The 18,119-nt window shown below is 43.5% G+C and overlaps 1 protein-coding gene across 2 annotated transcripts in view; it reads left to right on the top strand.

The window, feature by feature from the left end:
- LOC139765062 (uncharacterized) overlaps window positions 1–18,119 on the top strand; it is a 92,181-nt gene that overhangs the window by 54,901 nt on the left and 19,161 nt on the right. For both annotated transcript variants that reach the window (XM_071692162.1, XM_071692161.1), the window contains exons 7-11: window positions 7,981–8,079; window positions 8,233–8,328; window positions 9,961–10,065; window positions 13,670–13,759; window positions 15,599–15,697. In XM_071692162.1, the coding sequence (XP_071548263.1) occupies window positions 7,981–8,079; window positions 8,233–8,328; window positions 9,961–10,065; window positions 13,670–13,759; window positions 15,599–15,697 (489 nt within the window). The remainder of the gene's footprint in view (window positions 1–7,980; window positions 8,080–8,232; window positions 8,329–9,960; window positions 10,066–13,669; window positions 13,760–15,598; window positions 15,698–18,119) is intronic.

The following is an 18,119-nucleotide window of genomic DNA, read 5'->3' as shown; positions in this document are numbered from 1 at the left end:
GCGGGAGACAGCGACAAAGCAAAATAAGTAAATAAATAAATATATTTCATTATACTTTGTCGCTGTCTCCCGCGTTAGCGAGGTAGCATAAGGAAACAGACGAAAAAATGGTCCAACCCACCCACATACTCATGTATATACATACACGTTCACACACGCACATTCACATGCCTATACATCTCAACGTATACATATGTATACACACACAGACATATACATATATATACATGTACATAATTCATGCTGTCTGCCCTTATTCATTCACGTCGCCACCCCGCCACACATGAAATGACAACCCCTTCCCCCGCATGCGCGCGAGGTAGCGCTAGGAAAAGACAACAAAGGCCAAATTCGTTCACGCTCAGTCTCTAGATGTCATGTACAATGCACCGAAACCACAGCTCCCTTTCCACATCCAGTCCCTACAAAATTTTTCATGGTTTACCATATCCTGGTTCAATCCATTGACAGCACGTCGACCCCGGTACACCACATCGTTCTAAATCACGCTATTTCTTGCACGCGTTTCACCCTCTTGCATGTTCAGGCCCCGATCACTCAAAATCTTTTTCTCTCCGTCTCTCCATCTTCAATTTGGTCTCCCACTTCTCCTCAATCCCTCCACCTCTAATACATATATCCTCTGTCAATCTTTCCTCACTCATTATCTCCATGCGAACAAACCATTTCAAAACACCCTCTTCTGCTCTCTCAACCACACTCTTTTTATTACCCTTTCATTACTTGATCAAACCACCTCACACCACATATTGTCCTCAAACATCTCATTTCTAGCTCATCCACCCTCCTGCGCACAACTCTATCTATAGCCCACCCCTCGCAATCGATATAACATTGTTGGAACCACTATTCCTTCAAACATGCCCATTTCTGCTTCCAAGATAACGTTCTCGACTTCCACACATTCTTCAACGCTCCCAGAACTTTCGCCCCCCCTCCCCCACCCTATGATTCACTTCCGCTTCCATGGTTCCATCCGCTGCCAGATCCACTCCCAGATATCTAAAACACTTCACTTCCTCCAGTTTTCCTCCATTCAAACTTACCTCCCAGTTGATTTGTCCCTCAACCCTACTTACCTAATAACCTTGCTCTTATTCGCATTCACTCACCTGTCTTCTTTCGCACACTTTACCAAACTGTCACCAGTTTCTGCAGTTGCTCGCCCGAATCAGCCACCAGCGTTGTATAAGCGAACAACTGACTCGCTTCCCAAGCTCTCGCATCCACAACAGACCGCATACTTGCCCCTTTTTCCAAAACTCTTGCATTCACCTCCCTAACAACCCCATCCATAAACAAATTGAACAACCATGGAGACATCACGCACTCCTGCCGCAAACCAACATTGACTGAGAACCAATCGCTTTCCTCTCTTTCTACACGTACACATGCCTTACATAATCGATAAAGACTTTAAACTGCATCTAACAACTTGCCTCCCACACCATATATTCTTAATACCTTCCACATACTTCATACAAATCCATTTGCTTTTGTAAGTATTTCTCGCATACATTTTTCAAAGCAAACACCTCATCCACACATCCTTTACCACTTCTGAAACCACACTGCTCTTCCCCAATCTGATGCTTTGTACATGCCTTCACCCTCTCAATCAATACCCTCCCATATAATTTACCAGGAATACTAAAGAAAATTATTTTTTTTTTTATTATACTTTGTCGCTGTCTCCCGCGTTTGCGAGGTAGCGCAAGGAAACAGACGAAAGAAATGGCCCAAACCCCCCCCCCCCCATATACATGTATATACATACGTCCACACACACAAATATACATACCTACACAGCTTTCCATGGTTTACCCCAGACGCTTCACATGCCTTGATTCAATCCACTGACAGCACGTCAACCCCGGTATACCACATCGCTCCAAATCACTCTATTCCTTGCCCTCCTTTCACCCTCCTGCATGTTCAGGCCCCGATCACACAAAATCTTTTTCACTCCATCTTTCCACCTCCAATTTGGTCTCCCTCTTCTCCTCGTTCCCTCCACCTCCGACACATATATCCTCTTGGTCAATCTCTCCTCAGTCATTCTCTCCATGTGCCCAAACCACTTCAAAACACCCTCTTCTGCTCTCTCAACCACGCTCTTTTTATTTCCACACATCTCTCTTACCCTTACGTTACTCACTCGATCAAACCACCTCACACCACATATTGTCCTCAAACATCTCATTTCCAGCACATCCATCCTCCTGCGCACAACTCTATCCATAGCCCACGCCTCGCAACCATACAACATTGTTGGAACCACTATTCCTTCAAACATACCCATTTTTGCTTTCCGAGATAATGTTCTCGACTTCCACACATTCTTCAAGGCCCCCAGAATTTTCGCCCCCTCCCCCACCCTATGATCCACTTCCGCTTCCATGGTTCCATCCGCTGCCAGATCCACTCCCAGATATCTAAAACACTTCACTTCCTCCAGTCTTTCTCCATTCAAACTCACCTCCCAATTGACTTGACCCTCAACCCTACTGTACCTAATAACCTTGCTCTTATTCACATTTACTCTTAAATTTCTTCTTCCACACACTTTACCGAACTCAGTCACCAGCTTCTGCAGTTTCTCACACGAATCAGCCACCAGCGCTGTATCATCAGCGAACAGCAACTGACTCGCTTCCCAAGCTCTCTCATCCACAACAGATTTCATACTTGCCCCTCTTTCCAAAACTCTTGCATTTACCTCCCTAACAACCCCATCCATAAACAAATTAAACAACCATGGAGACATCGCACACCCCTGCCGCAAACCTACATTCACCGAGAACCAATCACTCTGTATTTTCAGCACTCACTCTTATCCCCATTGCCTTTTTACAATGGCACTATATAAGCATTCCGCCAGTCCTCAGGCACCTCACCATGAGTTATACATTCATTAGATAACCTTACCAACCAGTCAACAATACAGTCACCCCCTTTCTTAATGAATTCCACTGCAATACCATTCAAACCCGCTGCCTTGCCGGCTTTCATCTTCCGTAAAGCTTTTACTACCTCTTCTCTATCTACCAAATCATTCTCCCTAACCCTCTCACTTTGCACACTACCTCGACCAAAACAACCCATATCCGCCACTCTCGTCAAACACGTTCAACAAACCTTCAAAATACTCTCTCCTTCTCACATCACCACTACTTATCACCTCCCCATTAGTCCCATTCACTGTTCCCATTTGCTCCCTTGCCTTACGCACTTTATTTACCTCCTTCCAAAGCATCTTTTTATTCTCCCTAAAATTTAATGATACTCTCTCACTCCAACTCTCATTTGCCCTCTTTTTCACCTCTTGCACCTTTCTCTTGACCTCCTGCCTCTTTCTTTAATACATCTCCCACTCATTTGCATTATTTCCCTGCAAAATCGTCCAAATGCCTCTCTTCTCTTTCACTAATGATTTTACATCATCCCCCCACTCACTACCCTTTCTGATAGGTCCACCTCCCATGCTTCCCATGCCACAAGCATCTTTTGCGCAAGCCATCACTACTTCCGTAAATACATCCCATTCCTCCCCCACTTCTCTTCCGTCCTTTGTTCTCACCTTTTTTCATTCTATACCCAGTCTTTCCTGGTACTTCCTCACACAAGTCTCCTTCCCAAGCTCACTTATTCTCGCCACTCTCTTCACCCCAACATTCACTCTTCTTTTCTGAAAACCTCTACAAATCTTCCTTTGCCTCCACTAGATAGTGATCAGACATCCCCCCAGTTGCACCTCTCAGCACATTATCATCTAAAAGTCTCTCTCTCGCGCGCTTATCAATTAACACGTGATCCAGTATCGCTCTCTGGCCATCTCTCTTACTTACATACGTATACTTATGTATATCTCTCTTTTTAAACCAGGTATTCCCAATCGCCAGTCCTTTTTCAGCACGCAAATCTACAAGCTCTTCACCATTTTCATTTACAACACTGAACACCCCATGTACACCAATTATTCCCTCAACTGCCACATTACTCACCTATGCATTCAAATCACCCATCACTATAACCCGGTCTCGTGCATCAAAACTACTAACGCACTCACTCAGCTGCTCCCAAAACACTTGCCTCTCATGATCTTTCTTCTCATACCCAGGTGGATATGCACCAATAATCACCCATCTCTCTCCATCCACTTTCAGTTTTACCCATATCAATCTTAAATTTACTTTCTTACACTCTTATCACATACTCCCACCACTCCTGTTTCAGGAGTAGTGCTACTCCTTCCTTGCTCTTGTCCTCTCACTAACCCCTGACTTTACTATCAAGACATTCCCAAACCACTCTTCCCCTTTACCATTGAGCTTCGTTTCACTCGGAGCTAAAACATTCAGGTTCCTTTCCTCAAACATGCTACCTATCTCTCCTTTTTTTCTAATCTTGGTTACAGCCACACACATTTAGACACCCCAATCTGAGCCTTCGAGGTGGATGAGCACTTCCCGCGTGACTCCCTCTTTTGTTTCCCCGTTTAGAAAGTTAAAAGGAGGGGAGGGTTTCTAGCCCCCCGGCTCCCGTCCTCTTTAGTCGCCTCTTACGACACGTGAGGAATGCATGGAAAGTATTCTTTCTTCCCTATCTCCAGGATATATATATATATATATATGGTATTTCATACTTTATTTTTTTATTTATTTTGCTTTCTCGCTGTCTCCCGCGTTAGCGAGGTAGCGCAAGGAAACAGACGAAAGAATGGCCCAACCCACCCACATACACATGTATATACATACACGTCCACATACGCAAATATATATACCTATACATCTCAACGTACACATGTATATACGCAGACATATACATATATACACGTGTACATAATTCATACTGTCTGCCTTTATTCATTCCCATCACCAGCCCGCCACACATGTAATAACGACCCCCTCCCGCTCATGTGTGCGTGGTTGTGCTAGCTAAAGACAACAAAGGCCCCATTCTTTCACACTCGGTCTCTAGCTGTCATATAATAATGCACCGAAACCACAGCTCCCTTTCCACATCCAGGCCCCACACAACTTTCCATGGTTTACCCCAGACGCTTCACATGCCTTGGTTCAATCCATTGACAGCATGTCGGCCCCGGTATACCATATCGTTCCAATTCACTCTATTCCTTGCACGCCTTTCACCCTCCTGCATGTTCAGGCCCCGATCACTCAAAATCTTTTTCACTCCATCTTTCCACCTCCAATTTGGTCTCCCACTTCTCCTCGTTCCCTCCACCTCTGACACATATATCCTTTTGGTCAATCTTTCCTCACTCATTCTCTCCATGTGACCGAACCATTTCAAAACACCCTCTTCTGCTCTCTCAACCACACTTTTTATTATCACACATTTCTCTTACGCTATTATTACTTACTCGATCAAACCACCTCACACCACATATTGTCCTCAAACATCTCATTTCCAGCACATCCACCCTCCTGCGCACAACTCTATCCATAGCCCACGCCTCGCAACCATAAAACATTGTTGGAACCACTATTCCTTCAAACATACCCATTTTTGCTTTCAGAGATAATGTTCTCGACTTCCACACATTCTTCAAGGCTCCCAGAACATTCGTACCCCTTCCCCCACCCTATGATTCACTTCCGCTTCCATGGTTCATCCGCTGCCAAATCCACTCCAAGACATCTAAAACACTTCACTTCCTCCAGTTTTCCTCCATTCAAACTTACCTCCCAGTTGACTTGGCCCTCAACCCTACTCTACCTAATAACCTTGCTCTTATTCACATTTACTCTTAACTTTCTTCTCTCACACACTTTACCAAACTGTCACCAGCTTCTGCAGTTTCTCACATGAATCAGCCACCAGCGATGTATCATCAGCGAACAACAACTGACTCACTTCCCACGCTCTCTCATCCACAACAGACTGCATACTTGCCCCTCTTTCCAAAACTCTTGCATTCACCTCCCTAACAACCCCATCCATAAACAAATTAAACAACCATGGAGACATCACACACCCCTGCCGCAAACCTACATTCACTGAGAACCAATCACTTTCCTCTCTTCCTACACGTACACATGCCTTACACCCTCGATAAAAACTTTTCACTGCTTCTAACAACTTGCCACCCACACCATATACTCTTAATACCTTCCACAGAGCATCTCTATCAACTCTATCATATGCCTTCTCCAGATCCATAAATGCTACATACAAATCCATTTGCTTTTCTCAGTATTTCTCTTACATTCTTCAAAGCAAACACCTGATCCACACATCTTCTACCACCTCTGAAACCACACTGCTCTTCCCCAATCTGATGCTCTGTACATGCCTTCACCCTCTCAATCAATACCCTCCCATATAATTTACCAGGAATACTCAATTTGAGCACTAACCTTTGTCCCCTTTGCCTTTGTACAATGGCACTATGCAGGCATTCCGCCAATCCTCAGGCACCTCACCATGAGTCATACATTCATTAAATAACCTTACCAAACAGTCAACAATACAGTCACCCCATTTTTCAATAAATTCCACAGCAATACCATCCAACCCCGCTGCCTTGCCGGCTTTCATCTTCCGCAAAGCTTTCACTACCTCTTCTTTGTTTACCAAATCATTCTCCCTAGCCCTCTCACTTTGCACACCACCTCGACCAAAACACCCTATATCCGCCACTCTATCATCAAACACATTCAGCAAACCTTCAAAATCCTCACTCCATCTCCTTCTCACATCACCACTACTTATCACCTCCCCATTAGCCCCCTTCATTGAAGTTCCCATTTGTTCCCTTGTCTTACGCACTTTATTTACCTCCTTCCAAAACATCTTTTTCTCCCTAAAATCTAATGATAATCTCTCACTCCAACTCTCATTTGCCCTCTTTTTCACCTCTAGCACCTTTCTCTTGACCTCCTGCCTCTTTCTCTTATACATCTCCCACTCTTTTGCATTATTTCCCTGTAAAAATCGTCCAAATGCCCTCTCTTCTCTTTCACTAATAATCTTACTTCTTCATCCCACCACTCACTACCCTTTCTAATCTGCCCACCACCCACGCTTTTCATGCCACAAACATGTTTTGCGCAAGCCATCACTGCTTCCCTAAACACATCCCATTCCTTCCCCACTCCCCTTACATCCTTTGTTCTCACCTTTTTCCATTTTGTACTCAGTCTCTCCTGGTACTTCCTCACACAAGCCTCCTTCCCAAGCTCACTTACTCTCACCACTCTCTTCACCCTAACATTCTCTCTTCTTTTCTGAAAACTTCTACAAATCTTCACCATTGCGTCCACAAGATAATGATCAGACATCCCTCCAGTTGCACCTCTCAGCACATTAACATCCAAAAGTCTCTTTCGCAATCCTATCAATTGACACGTAATCCAATAACGCTCTCTGGCCATCTCTCCTACTCTAATACGTACACTTGTGTATATCTCTTTTTAAACCAGGTATTCCCAATCACCAGTCCTTTTTCAGCACATAAATCTACAAGCTCTTCACCATTTCCATTTACAACACTGAACACCCCATGTTCACCAATTATTCCCTCAACTGCCACATTACTCACCTTTGCATTCAAATCACCCGTCACTATAACCCGGTCTCGTGCATCAAAACTACTAACACATTCATTTAGCTGCTCCCAAAACACTTGCCTCTCATGATCTTCCTTCCAGGTGCATATGCACTAAGAATCACCCATCTCTCGCCATCAACTTTCAATTTTACCCATATCAATCTAGAGTTTACTTTCTTGCACTCTATCACATACTCCCACCACTCCTGTTTCAGGAGCAGGGCTACTCCTTCCCTTGCTCTTGTCCTCGCACTAACCCCTGACTTTACTCCCAAGACATTCCCAATATATATACTTACCTATATAATCAAAAATGGTTCATGTACATCTCGGACAATTGACTGTTTGGTCGTATCTCATATGCTCTTATTCTCCGTTCACAGGATTTACAGCTCTTATGGCAGCGGCTGTGAGGGGCTACGTGGAGTCTGTGGAACTCCTGATAACTTATAAAGCAAATATCAACGCTCAGGACTCGACAGGTAGGGTGTCTGGTCACGCTTTAGAATCATAATAGTATTGCCAACTTCTCGACAAGGACGGTGTGGCAACTATATGTAGGTAATACTATATGAAGATTCAACACAAACACTCGAGAGAAAAATTAAAACTGCTCTTGATAACTACCTTTCCAGGAATATCGTCGCTGATGCATGCAGCAATCGTCGGTTTTAAGGAGGTGGCTAGAGTTCTGGTCATCAGTGGCGCCAACCTCGACCTCCAAGATATTGGTAAGGCAAGAGAGAGGATGTTAGTGTTTACTGGACCTGCTGTGTCTCTCCGTCATAGATCCATCTTGCTGTATTAGTCAGAGAGAAGACAGAAATCGGAGGGAGGCAGGAGGACTAGCTTTAGTCGGTACTGTATTTCCAAAATCAGTTTACAAGCGGATACAGTCTGAAAAAGTTCTAGAACAGTGGTTCCATCCTGCACTACCTGCCGCCCTCATCCCAACTTCACTTTCTCTCCTCCTTACTTCACCTATTGCCGTCCTCCTCCCAACTTTGTGGAACCTTGGCTGGCACCCCTTCCACCCATCTCCAAACCCACGCACATGTATAAAATGTACAGTAAACATCAAGAAAGATTCGGTACACTAAGTACAATACAAAAATTTTTCTAAAGGATTACCTTGCTGTATTTTTGTGATCATTTTATATATATAATACTGTAAGATCTCTCTCTCTCACACACACACACACACACCGGTCAGCAGTATGCACCCCACATCGTTAAAGGTAATGATCTACACATCCACACATTAACACCTCATCTCTATACACACTTAACGTTACCCGCTGGTACCTTCCACAACTACTCTCACCTTCCACCTGCAAACCTCTTTCACCACCGCACACACACAGCCTCCACTACACACGTCAGCCTCCACCACATACACACTGTCTCCACCACACACACTCCTGCCTCCACCACACACACTCCTAGCTTCACCACACACATCAAACATACTTGAGTGCACCAAACACACAATAGATCCACCATACACTCCTTCCTGTACCACACACCAGCCTAAATTACACGCACTTGCCTCCACCATACGCACTCCATCTCAACCACAAAAACTTGCCTGCATCACACACAGCCGCTTCTTCCACACATACCAGCCACTTCCATGAACATCTACCTCCAACCGCACATACCTGCTTCTACTACACATATCAGTATATCTGCCTCCATCACACACACCTGCTTCTACAGTACACACTATCCTCGACCACACGCACAACAGACTTTTACCACGCACACCATTCTGCATCACACAAACGTGTCTCCACACACGCACACCAGCCTCTACTACACACAAGCCTTTACCACACACACACACCTGTTTCTACCATACATTCCAGCCTTCATGACACACACCATCGCATACATTATGCAGTAGCCTCTACCATGCACACCTTTTTGTACAACATACACCAGCCTACGTTACAGACACCCGTCTCTACCTCACACAAGCCTCCACCACACACGCTTGCCTCGATTACACACACTAGCCTCTACTACACGCACCCTTCTGTACTACAAACGTCACTCTTCAACACACACCTAACTCATCACACATGCATGCCTCCACCACACACTCCTACCTCTACCACATGTACCACTTATGACGCAAACCAGCATCCACCATATACACCTGCCCCATCACACACGCATTCCTTCATCATATACACCTTCTACCACACACACCTCCTTCCGCAACACACGCCTGCATTCACCATACACGCCTATCTTCACCACACACACCTACCACACATACCCATCCCCACCAATATATATCTGCTTATACTATAGTTTTTCATAACCATCGTCATCTGGCATTCATGGTATCTCTACAGATGGTAACACTGCACTGATGTTCGCTGCTCAGAGCACACAAACGATGGATTTGCTGAATTTGCTTATCGTGGCAGGAGCAAACCTCGATCTCCAAAATGTTCATGGTGAGTTATCCAGGTGAGCCAGACGTGTATGACAAGAAGCAAAGGCAGTCTCATGATGTACTTTAGACACAAACTGCCCAGGTTACAAGAAAATTTTGAATTTTAAAATATCGCAGACGCTATATTAAGTAAACCTTGCGTGATCACTTGCATCTTTGACACTTGTCAAAATCGACTCTACAATGAAGGATAAGTCTTAGAAAATGTACAGAAGCGCGGAGTCAAGCAAGCTTCATCTCAAAGTTAACCTAACCTAGCCCAGCCGAAGTTCGGCTCTGGTTGTTTAAGGTACACAAACTTGAAAAAACATATCTTGCTAAGATATAAGAGCCTAACCTAAGCTGTTAGGTTTCTGATTTCGTCCATGGAAGTTAACTCAGTTGGGTTATGAAAATAAAGCTATGGATTGCGCTCAAGAGCCTTACCATACCTGGAAGATATAAGCTTTGCAAATACTTCCAAAAATGAGAGAATAATTTTCTAGATACCAACCCGCCTGTGTCTAAGTTATCGTTGGCCCATTTTTATCCATAGCCTTAAAATCATGGGGCCCAGTTTGATGTGCAGAGACTGTATCAAAAATTCGCTTGAGTCCTACTACCAGCGGAAGGTGATGGGCGTTCGTTGTTCCCAGAGCCAACGACTTTCGAGAACTCCAGCCCCAATTGTTATGATTGAAAGTTTTTGCTCGACTGTCCCACTCGGAGGGAACGGCATGACCTGGTGTAGCTCTGCTGTGGTCCGAACAAGACGGCCACAACTTTCGTCTCCTCAAAACTGCCATTTGTATCCCTTGTACTTTTTGCTGTTCAAAAGATGTTTCATGTTATATGACCCTTCATGTGGAATGCATGACCTACTACATCTGACAGCAACAACAAGTTACTATTATCCAGCTGAGCAGCTTCTACACTCTACTTTGACGAGTGTGTGAACAGTGTCCACACCTCAGGTTATGATGATGGCTGCCATCACACAATCTACATCGTTGCAAACGACGAGGTCACCTTCCATCTTTAAGAATAATGGAAATGTTTCTGGCGGGCACGAAACAGTCACATTTCTATTTAGATTTCATTGTTGCAGTCTTGAGCCAAACAGTTCTGCATCACTCTCAGACAGTTTCAGACCTCTGATCAAGTCTCTCAATTCATTCTGCGTGATCCTGAGTGGCACGGCAGACGCCAGGATCTCTTGTTGTTGATGACTCGTTTCACAGATTTCATCCTGTTCATCCATCGGCACCTTCACACCACTGACACAGTACAAGGCTCCTCCACACCAAGGGCACGGCACAAGGCATGGACGTCTTTTGTTGTTGAACCAACTACGGCGAAGGTTTGTTGCACGATCACTGCAGCATTCTTGTGGAGCCCAGCTCTTGACCAGGCCTCCAATCGTTAATTACAACCCAAGTATAGATGATCCTGATGAACGAGGTTATGGCACGTTTCTTTAAAGCAAAAATCACCATCCCACAAACAAAAAAGTCATTTGCACTGTTCACGCACTTACGAGGTATCCTTGTTGATGTTCGGCAAAGAAATCGCTCATTGACAGTCAACCACGTGGGCCTTCCCACACAACTGGATCAGTAAATACAATTCAGTAGAATGACAAAAACCAACACACGGCACTGCAAGAAGCAGCAGGTATTGTATTGCATGGTATTTGTAGAAGGAAATTGATTTGCACTCTGATTACAATATTCAAGTCTGCTCCAACTCGAATACAGACTTAGGGATACGAAACAGCAGCAATGACAAAAGCAAGACACAAAGAGAAACGTCGGGGTACGAAAAAAGACTTTAGAAAATGAGTGCGATACGTGTGCACTGGGAGCCTACCCAGAAGGAAATGATAAACAGCAAGTAGGCTGATGCAATACCTGGGTACTGATTAAACCATCCACTTCCTGCGCTCAGGGTGCCAGATCTTTCCTTAAAGCTGCACAATGAGAGGACCAGTACTGCATACTGGAACCCAGCCACCCCGTATCTTCAAAACTGGAGCCAGTTTACAATTGCAAGCGTCATATTCGTGCTCATCACCCCAGAATTAATTGGGGTTAGTTAATATCATTTCCAAAGCATTTTCACTGTTGATCAATGTTATCTTCAGCGCCAGAAGATGTTAAACAAATTTTCGATTGGTGGATGTATCTTGACAGTGACAGTTAAAGACCCCTGACATTTAAAAGCTTGTGATCAGATCATTACTTATTCCTCTTTCTTTAACGGAGCACAAATTCAAGGCCTCTTGCTTTTCCCCTGTAGATCGGTCTCTTCATTTTGGTGTTATGATTGTTACTTTCCTCAGTACCTACTCTATTGGTTCTTTCTGCTTCTTAAAGGTTGATGACCATACTTGCGAAGAGTATTTTAATTTTGGCCAATGTTGCTTAACAGGTTGCTTGAATCCTTTATTGTTAACGTAGCTTTTCAGCGATAACAATACTAGAACATCTTGACCAAAAACTCGCCCGAAAATTCTGCGGGCTGCGTTTACAGATTACCTTCTTAAAGCTAATGTTTTGTGTTGGGCAGACTGATAGGATCTTCGTTAGACTTAAGCAACTTAAATATTGTTTAAGAAGAGGACAAAGATGCTTTGTTCATGTTGAAAATTTTGACGCTAATTCAGTTAACCAACTCCTTTACCACGAGAAATATCATTGAATCTTCTATCAAATGCACAGAGTTGTAACATTAATATTAGTGAAGGTCTATACAAAATTGATAGCATTGTCGTGGGCAAAATTCCTGTCCACAAAAAATTTTGACAGGAATGTTGCCCGACTCTAACACCGCCAACGATTGTTTACCATTGGTGTTTTAGCTACATCTTTCTTGTACATCAACTGACTGTTTACGCCTTTTATCGCATTCTTTTATCCCCCTGACTTTGTAATTATTACACGAAAGTGAACTTGGGAACTTGTGATTCCATATCCTTGTGTTCTTTTTGCGCGTGGATGTGGAAAGGGAGATGTGGTTTCGGTGCATTACACATGACAGATAGAGACTGAGTGTGAACGAATGTAGCCTTTGTGTCTTTTCCCGGTGCTACCCCGCCCTCGCGCGGGGGGAGGGGAGTGCCGTTTCATGTGTGGCGGGGTGGCGACGAGAATGGATGGGGGCAGCAAGTATGAGTGTACTTGTGTATATATGTATATATCTGTATGAATGTATAGGTATGTATATGTGCGTGTGTGGGCGTTTATGTATATACATGTGTATGTGGGTGGGTTGGGCCATTCTTTCGTCTGTTTCCTTGCGCTACCTCGCTAACGCGGGAGACCGACTAAGTATGATGAAATAATTTGTATTGTAATCATTGGATATGAAAGCGCACTTAGAACCATAATACCCTCCGACAGTTACGATTAGAACCTAGGACTTTTGCGTGGTAGTCGGGAATGTAACGGTTAGGCTATGATCGCTCCTGGGTTCGAATCCTGGCTGTTGGAGGGTATTGTGTGATATATGTATCCTATTTTGACATTTACATTTTTTGATAGTTGACATTTAATCAATATATGCCTGAAACAAACATGGTGAAGAGTAGGTCATTCTTAAGAGGTGATGAGGCCTATTTCCGGCAGGCTACACCGCCCTCCTCCTTGCCACCTCCAACACTCACAGACGAAGACTGACTGAGGCCGGAGCTAACCTCGACCTCCAGAACAACTTGGGTAATGTATCGTAACTTTGACTTCTAATACAGCTTGGTAAAGTATCTCAACCTTGACCTCTAGAACAGCATGGGTAATGTATCAAGTTCTACCTCTAGAATAATTTCAGTATCGTATGTCATCCTCAACCTCCAGAACAACTTGGGCTATTGATGTACCTTGTATCTTGGGACAGTGTTGCCCTCGATTTCTGTTTTTCTTTCTCTTCTTGAGATTGTTGATGTCTCGTGATGATAATAATGTAATGTGATCGTTGATGGTGTTTATTGTTAAGCTGATTATTGTTCATACTGTTGTAGCCACGATTATCACTGCTGTCATGATCATTGTTCTTGTGTTTAGCATTACACGATTGCTGTTCTGGTCACTGTTGCCGTGCTTTATGTTGTTCATGTCACTGTCGCCTTGCTTGTGTTGTTCTGGTCAGTTACAGTTGTTTCTGTTGTCTAATTCTGTTGTCTAATTATCGTAAATATGGTTAATGCCGTGTTTTGTTGACACGGCTGCTGTTGATGGCTACTGTTATGGTTAATCTGAAGTGATTATTGCCGTTATTAACATATTAACGACATGGATAGTTGACATAGTTACTGTTCTGAATTATTGTTGCTGTGGTCACTTATAATTTTCCAAGTCATACCACTAATAGTATGACTTCCTTCAAAAGTTACTTGGAATCTTACTAATGTCCCATTCTTGATGTATAGGAGTTATTTTATAATAACAACCACGCCTGATGTAGGATAGTTATAACATAACCACGTTTGATGTAGGATAGTTCTTATGATAACACAACCATTTTTGATGCATGGTAATTATCACAACACAACCATGTCTGATGTAGGATAGTTCTTATGATACAACCACGTCTGATGTAGGATAGCTATAACACAACCAAGTCTGATGTAGGATAGTTTTTATAACCATTTTTGATGCATGGTAATCATCACAACACAACCATGTCTGATGTAGGATAGTTCTTATGATACAACCACGTCTGATGTGGAATAGTTATAACACAACCATTTCTATGTAGATTAGTTATAACACAACCACGTCTGATGTGGGTTAGTTCTTATGATAAGCGTGTCTGATGTAGGATAGTTCTTATAACACAACCACGTCTGATGTAGGTTAGTTCTTATGATAAGCGTGTCTGATGTAGGATAGTTCTTATGATACAACCACGTCTGATGTAGGTTAGTTCTTATGATAAGCGTGTCTGATGTAGGATAGTTCTTATAACACAACCACGTCTGATGTAGGTTAGTTCTTATGATAAGCGTGTCTGATGTAGGATAGTTCTTATAACACAACCACGTCTGATGTAGGTTAGTTCTTATGATAAGCGTGTCTGATGTAGGATAGTTCTTATGATACAACCACGTCTGATGTAGGTTAGTTCTTATGATAAGCGTGTCTGATGTAGGATAGATCTTATGATACAACCACGTCTGATGTAGGTTAGTTCTTATGATAAGCGTGTCTGATGTAGGATAGTTCTTAGGATACAACCACGTCTGATGTAGGTTAGTTCTTATGATAAGCGTGTCTGATGTAGGATAGTTCTTAGGATAACAATCTCGTATGTTGTAGGTTACACAATCACTTTTGTTGTACGATAGTTCTCAATCATAACACGCCTATGAGGTGTATTATACGAGATATCATTGATGTATAACTAAAAATCTGTTGTAAGAGACGGCATATCAGTACAACCGTTTCTGGTATGGGGTTCCCACATAGCATAATTGAAGAGAATGCTGGTTTATGCATATATCTTTGTCTCATGCACCACTGTGTATCTAGGTTTCACGTCAATCATTTTTATAATTCCAGGAGCAACAGCGATCATCTCCTGGATCAAGGCCAAGATTAGGGCGGCAGTGTTGTCCATACTGGAGTCTTGCCCAGACCTGACCATACCAGACGACCAAGGTATGAAGGGAAGCAAGATGAAGCAGTAGTAGTACTGTGCTGCAGGACAGTTGAAGTGCTCGTGCCCACACTTATGTACAGAATTTAAAGTCATCTTAGTTATAGCAGTTGTTGTTCCTGTTATTGTCTTGTTGCCGTTGTCATAGTAGTAGTACTAGTAAAGGTGGTAGTGGTACCAGCAGTGGTAGTGAAAGTGGTGGCAGTGGACGATTTGGTAGTAGTAGTACTAGTAGTGGTGGTGGTGGTAATAGTAGTACTAATAGTAGTGGTGCTGGTAGTAGTGGTAATAGTAATATCACTAGTATTGGTGGTGGTAGTAGTAGTGGTAATAGTAGAAGTGGTGGTATTCTTAGTAGTAGTACTAGTGTTGGTGGTTGTGGTGGTGGTAGTACTAGTAGTGGTGGTGGTGTTGATAGTAGTAGTAGTTCTAGTAGTACGAGTAGTGGTGGTGGTAGCAGTAGTGTTATAGTAGTGATGTGTTAAAAATCTTGGCAAGGTTTTACGATCATAGCAAGGATCGTTAGTTTGTACGATCATAGCAAGGATCGTCAGTTTGTTACGCACACTGGATAACGCTATCTTAACGTTATGGGATGAGAGCAAAACCAGGGTTAAATCTACATGAAATACAAGAAATAAAGGGTACAAAATAAGAGCACATTAATAGGGTATAGATATTTTCGTTAACACTTAACATTCCACTTTCCTGGTAAGATTTCAAACCAGGAAGTCTCTTTATGACGATATGATTATAGAAACATGATACAAGATACGCTTATTTGTGGGCAATTCTGTGACAAGTTACAATACATTGTTGCATTGGTACCCGACACGACACAGTCTAATATCTAACAATTTAGGGCAGCGGTGGCTACGGGGTTTGAGACTAGTAAAACCTACATTACCTGCTGGGTACGTGATGGCTGAAGGAATCGCCGACAAGCAGTCGTCAGGGCAGCCGGGAGCGGCCAGCCCCGCCCTGACCTGCCACTCTCGGCTACGGTATGGAGGAATGACCACAATTACTCTTGATTGGTCAACACTGATAGTCATGCCCTCATTCCGACGTGCTTGGCTGGAGGCCTAAGGTCCGGCCATCGCACTGTCTAAAGGCCCAGCTCTGCATCTCTGACGACGCAACCAGGATGGGTGGGCGACCTTTTCAGGCAAGACCTCGTGGCTGACCCCGGATCACTTGACCACTTTACTCGAGGAATAATTAGCAGGCCAAGTGCGACATGGATAGCTAAATGGCCACCTGGCGTGGGTGTGTGAGATCTCAGATGGCGTGGGAGCGGCCGAGGAATATCTTGAGACCTCCCAGGTCACCACGTGCCTTACCTATAACATACAACTTTCAGTGACATAGACACAACGAACACGCAGGTGCGTAACAGATGGTGGTAGCAGTAGTAGTACTAGTAGTGGTGGTTGTAGTAGTAGTACTAGCAATGGTGGTGGTGGTGTTAGTAGTAGCAGTAGTACTACTAAGTGGTGGTGATAGTGGTACTGGTGGTGGGAGTAGTAGTACTAGCGGTGGTGGTGGGAGTAGTAGTACTAGCGGTGGTGGTGGGAGTAGTAGTACTAGCGGTGGTGGTGGGAGTAGTAGTACTAGCGGTGGTGGTGGGAGTAGTACTAGCGGTGGTGGTGGGAGTAGTAGTACTAGCGGTGGTGGTGGGAGTAGTAGTAGTGGTGGTAGCGGTATTTTTTTTAACGTTGGAAGCTCCAGTCACGGACGAAAGTCTAGTAGCATCATTGTTGATCTTCTCTTACAATTTGTCTGATCTTTGTTATAGGCATTTCATCAATGTTCTGTCTTAAGAAAATATAAAGAATACTTTTCTAGCCTTTGATAGTTTTCCTGTATGGTCATATTTACTCTGGTCACGTTCCTTCTCAATACCTGGGTTACATGTGAACTTTTGTTTCTCAGTTGCCTGATTTCCTCTTGTATGTGATGACATTTTTCATTAAGGTTTACATCAGTCGGTTTCTTGATTGTTTATTTGCTTCATTCAGTTGCTCTAACTTCTGACCTTCTCTCTAACTACCTATAATTTCCCCAACCTAATGGTGTATGATAATTATAATTTCGTGATTACTATTTGTCACGTGAGAAACTTTTACTCTAGTGTTGACCCGACTCTTAACCTTGTATGTATATACCATGAATTTACGCCTATGTACATATACACTCGCACACCTGCCTAAACGAGGTGCCCATTTATCGACAAGCCCAAGGAGATGACGAACGGCTAGGCTTACTATGGGCCGACTGCTGCGCCCAGGATACGCACCTGGCGAGCATCCGTGTTAATCGTAGTGTGTGTGTGTGTGTGTGTGTGTGTGTGTGTGTGTGTGTGTGTGTGTGTGTGTGTTTCACTAAAAAGAAGTTTACAGAGAATGAGTGATAAAAATGTAT

Source organism: Panulirus ornatus, chromosome 52, assembly GCF_036320965.1.
Source record: "Panulirus ornatus isolate Po-2019 chromosome 52, ASM3632096v1, whole genome shotgun sequence".
NCBI classification, from domain to species: Eukaryota; Metazoa; Arthropoda; class Malacostraca; order Decapoda; family Palinuridae; genus Panulirus; species Panulirus ornatus.
The sequence above is the reverse complement of the archived record's forward strand: the minus strand, read 5'-3'. Positions and strand labels throughout refer to the sequence as shown.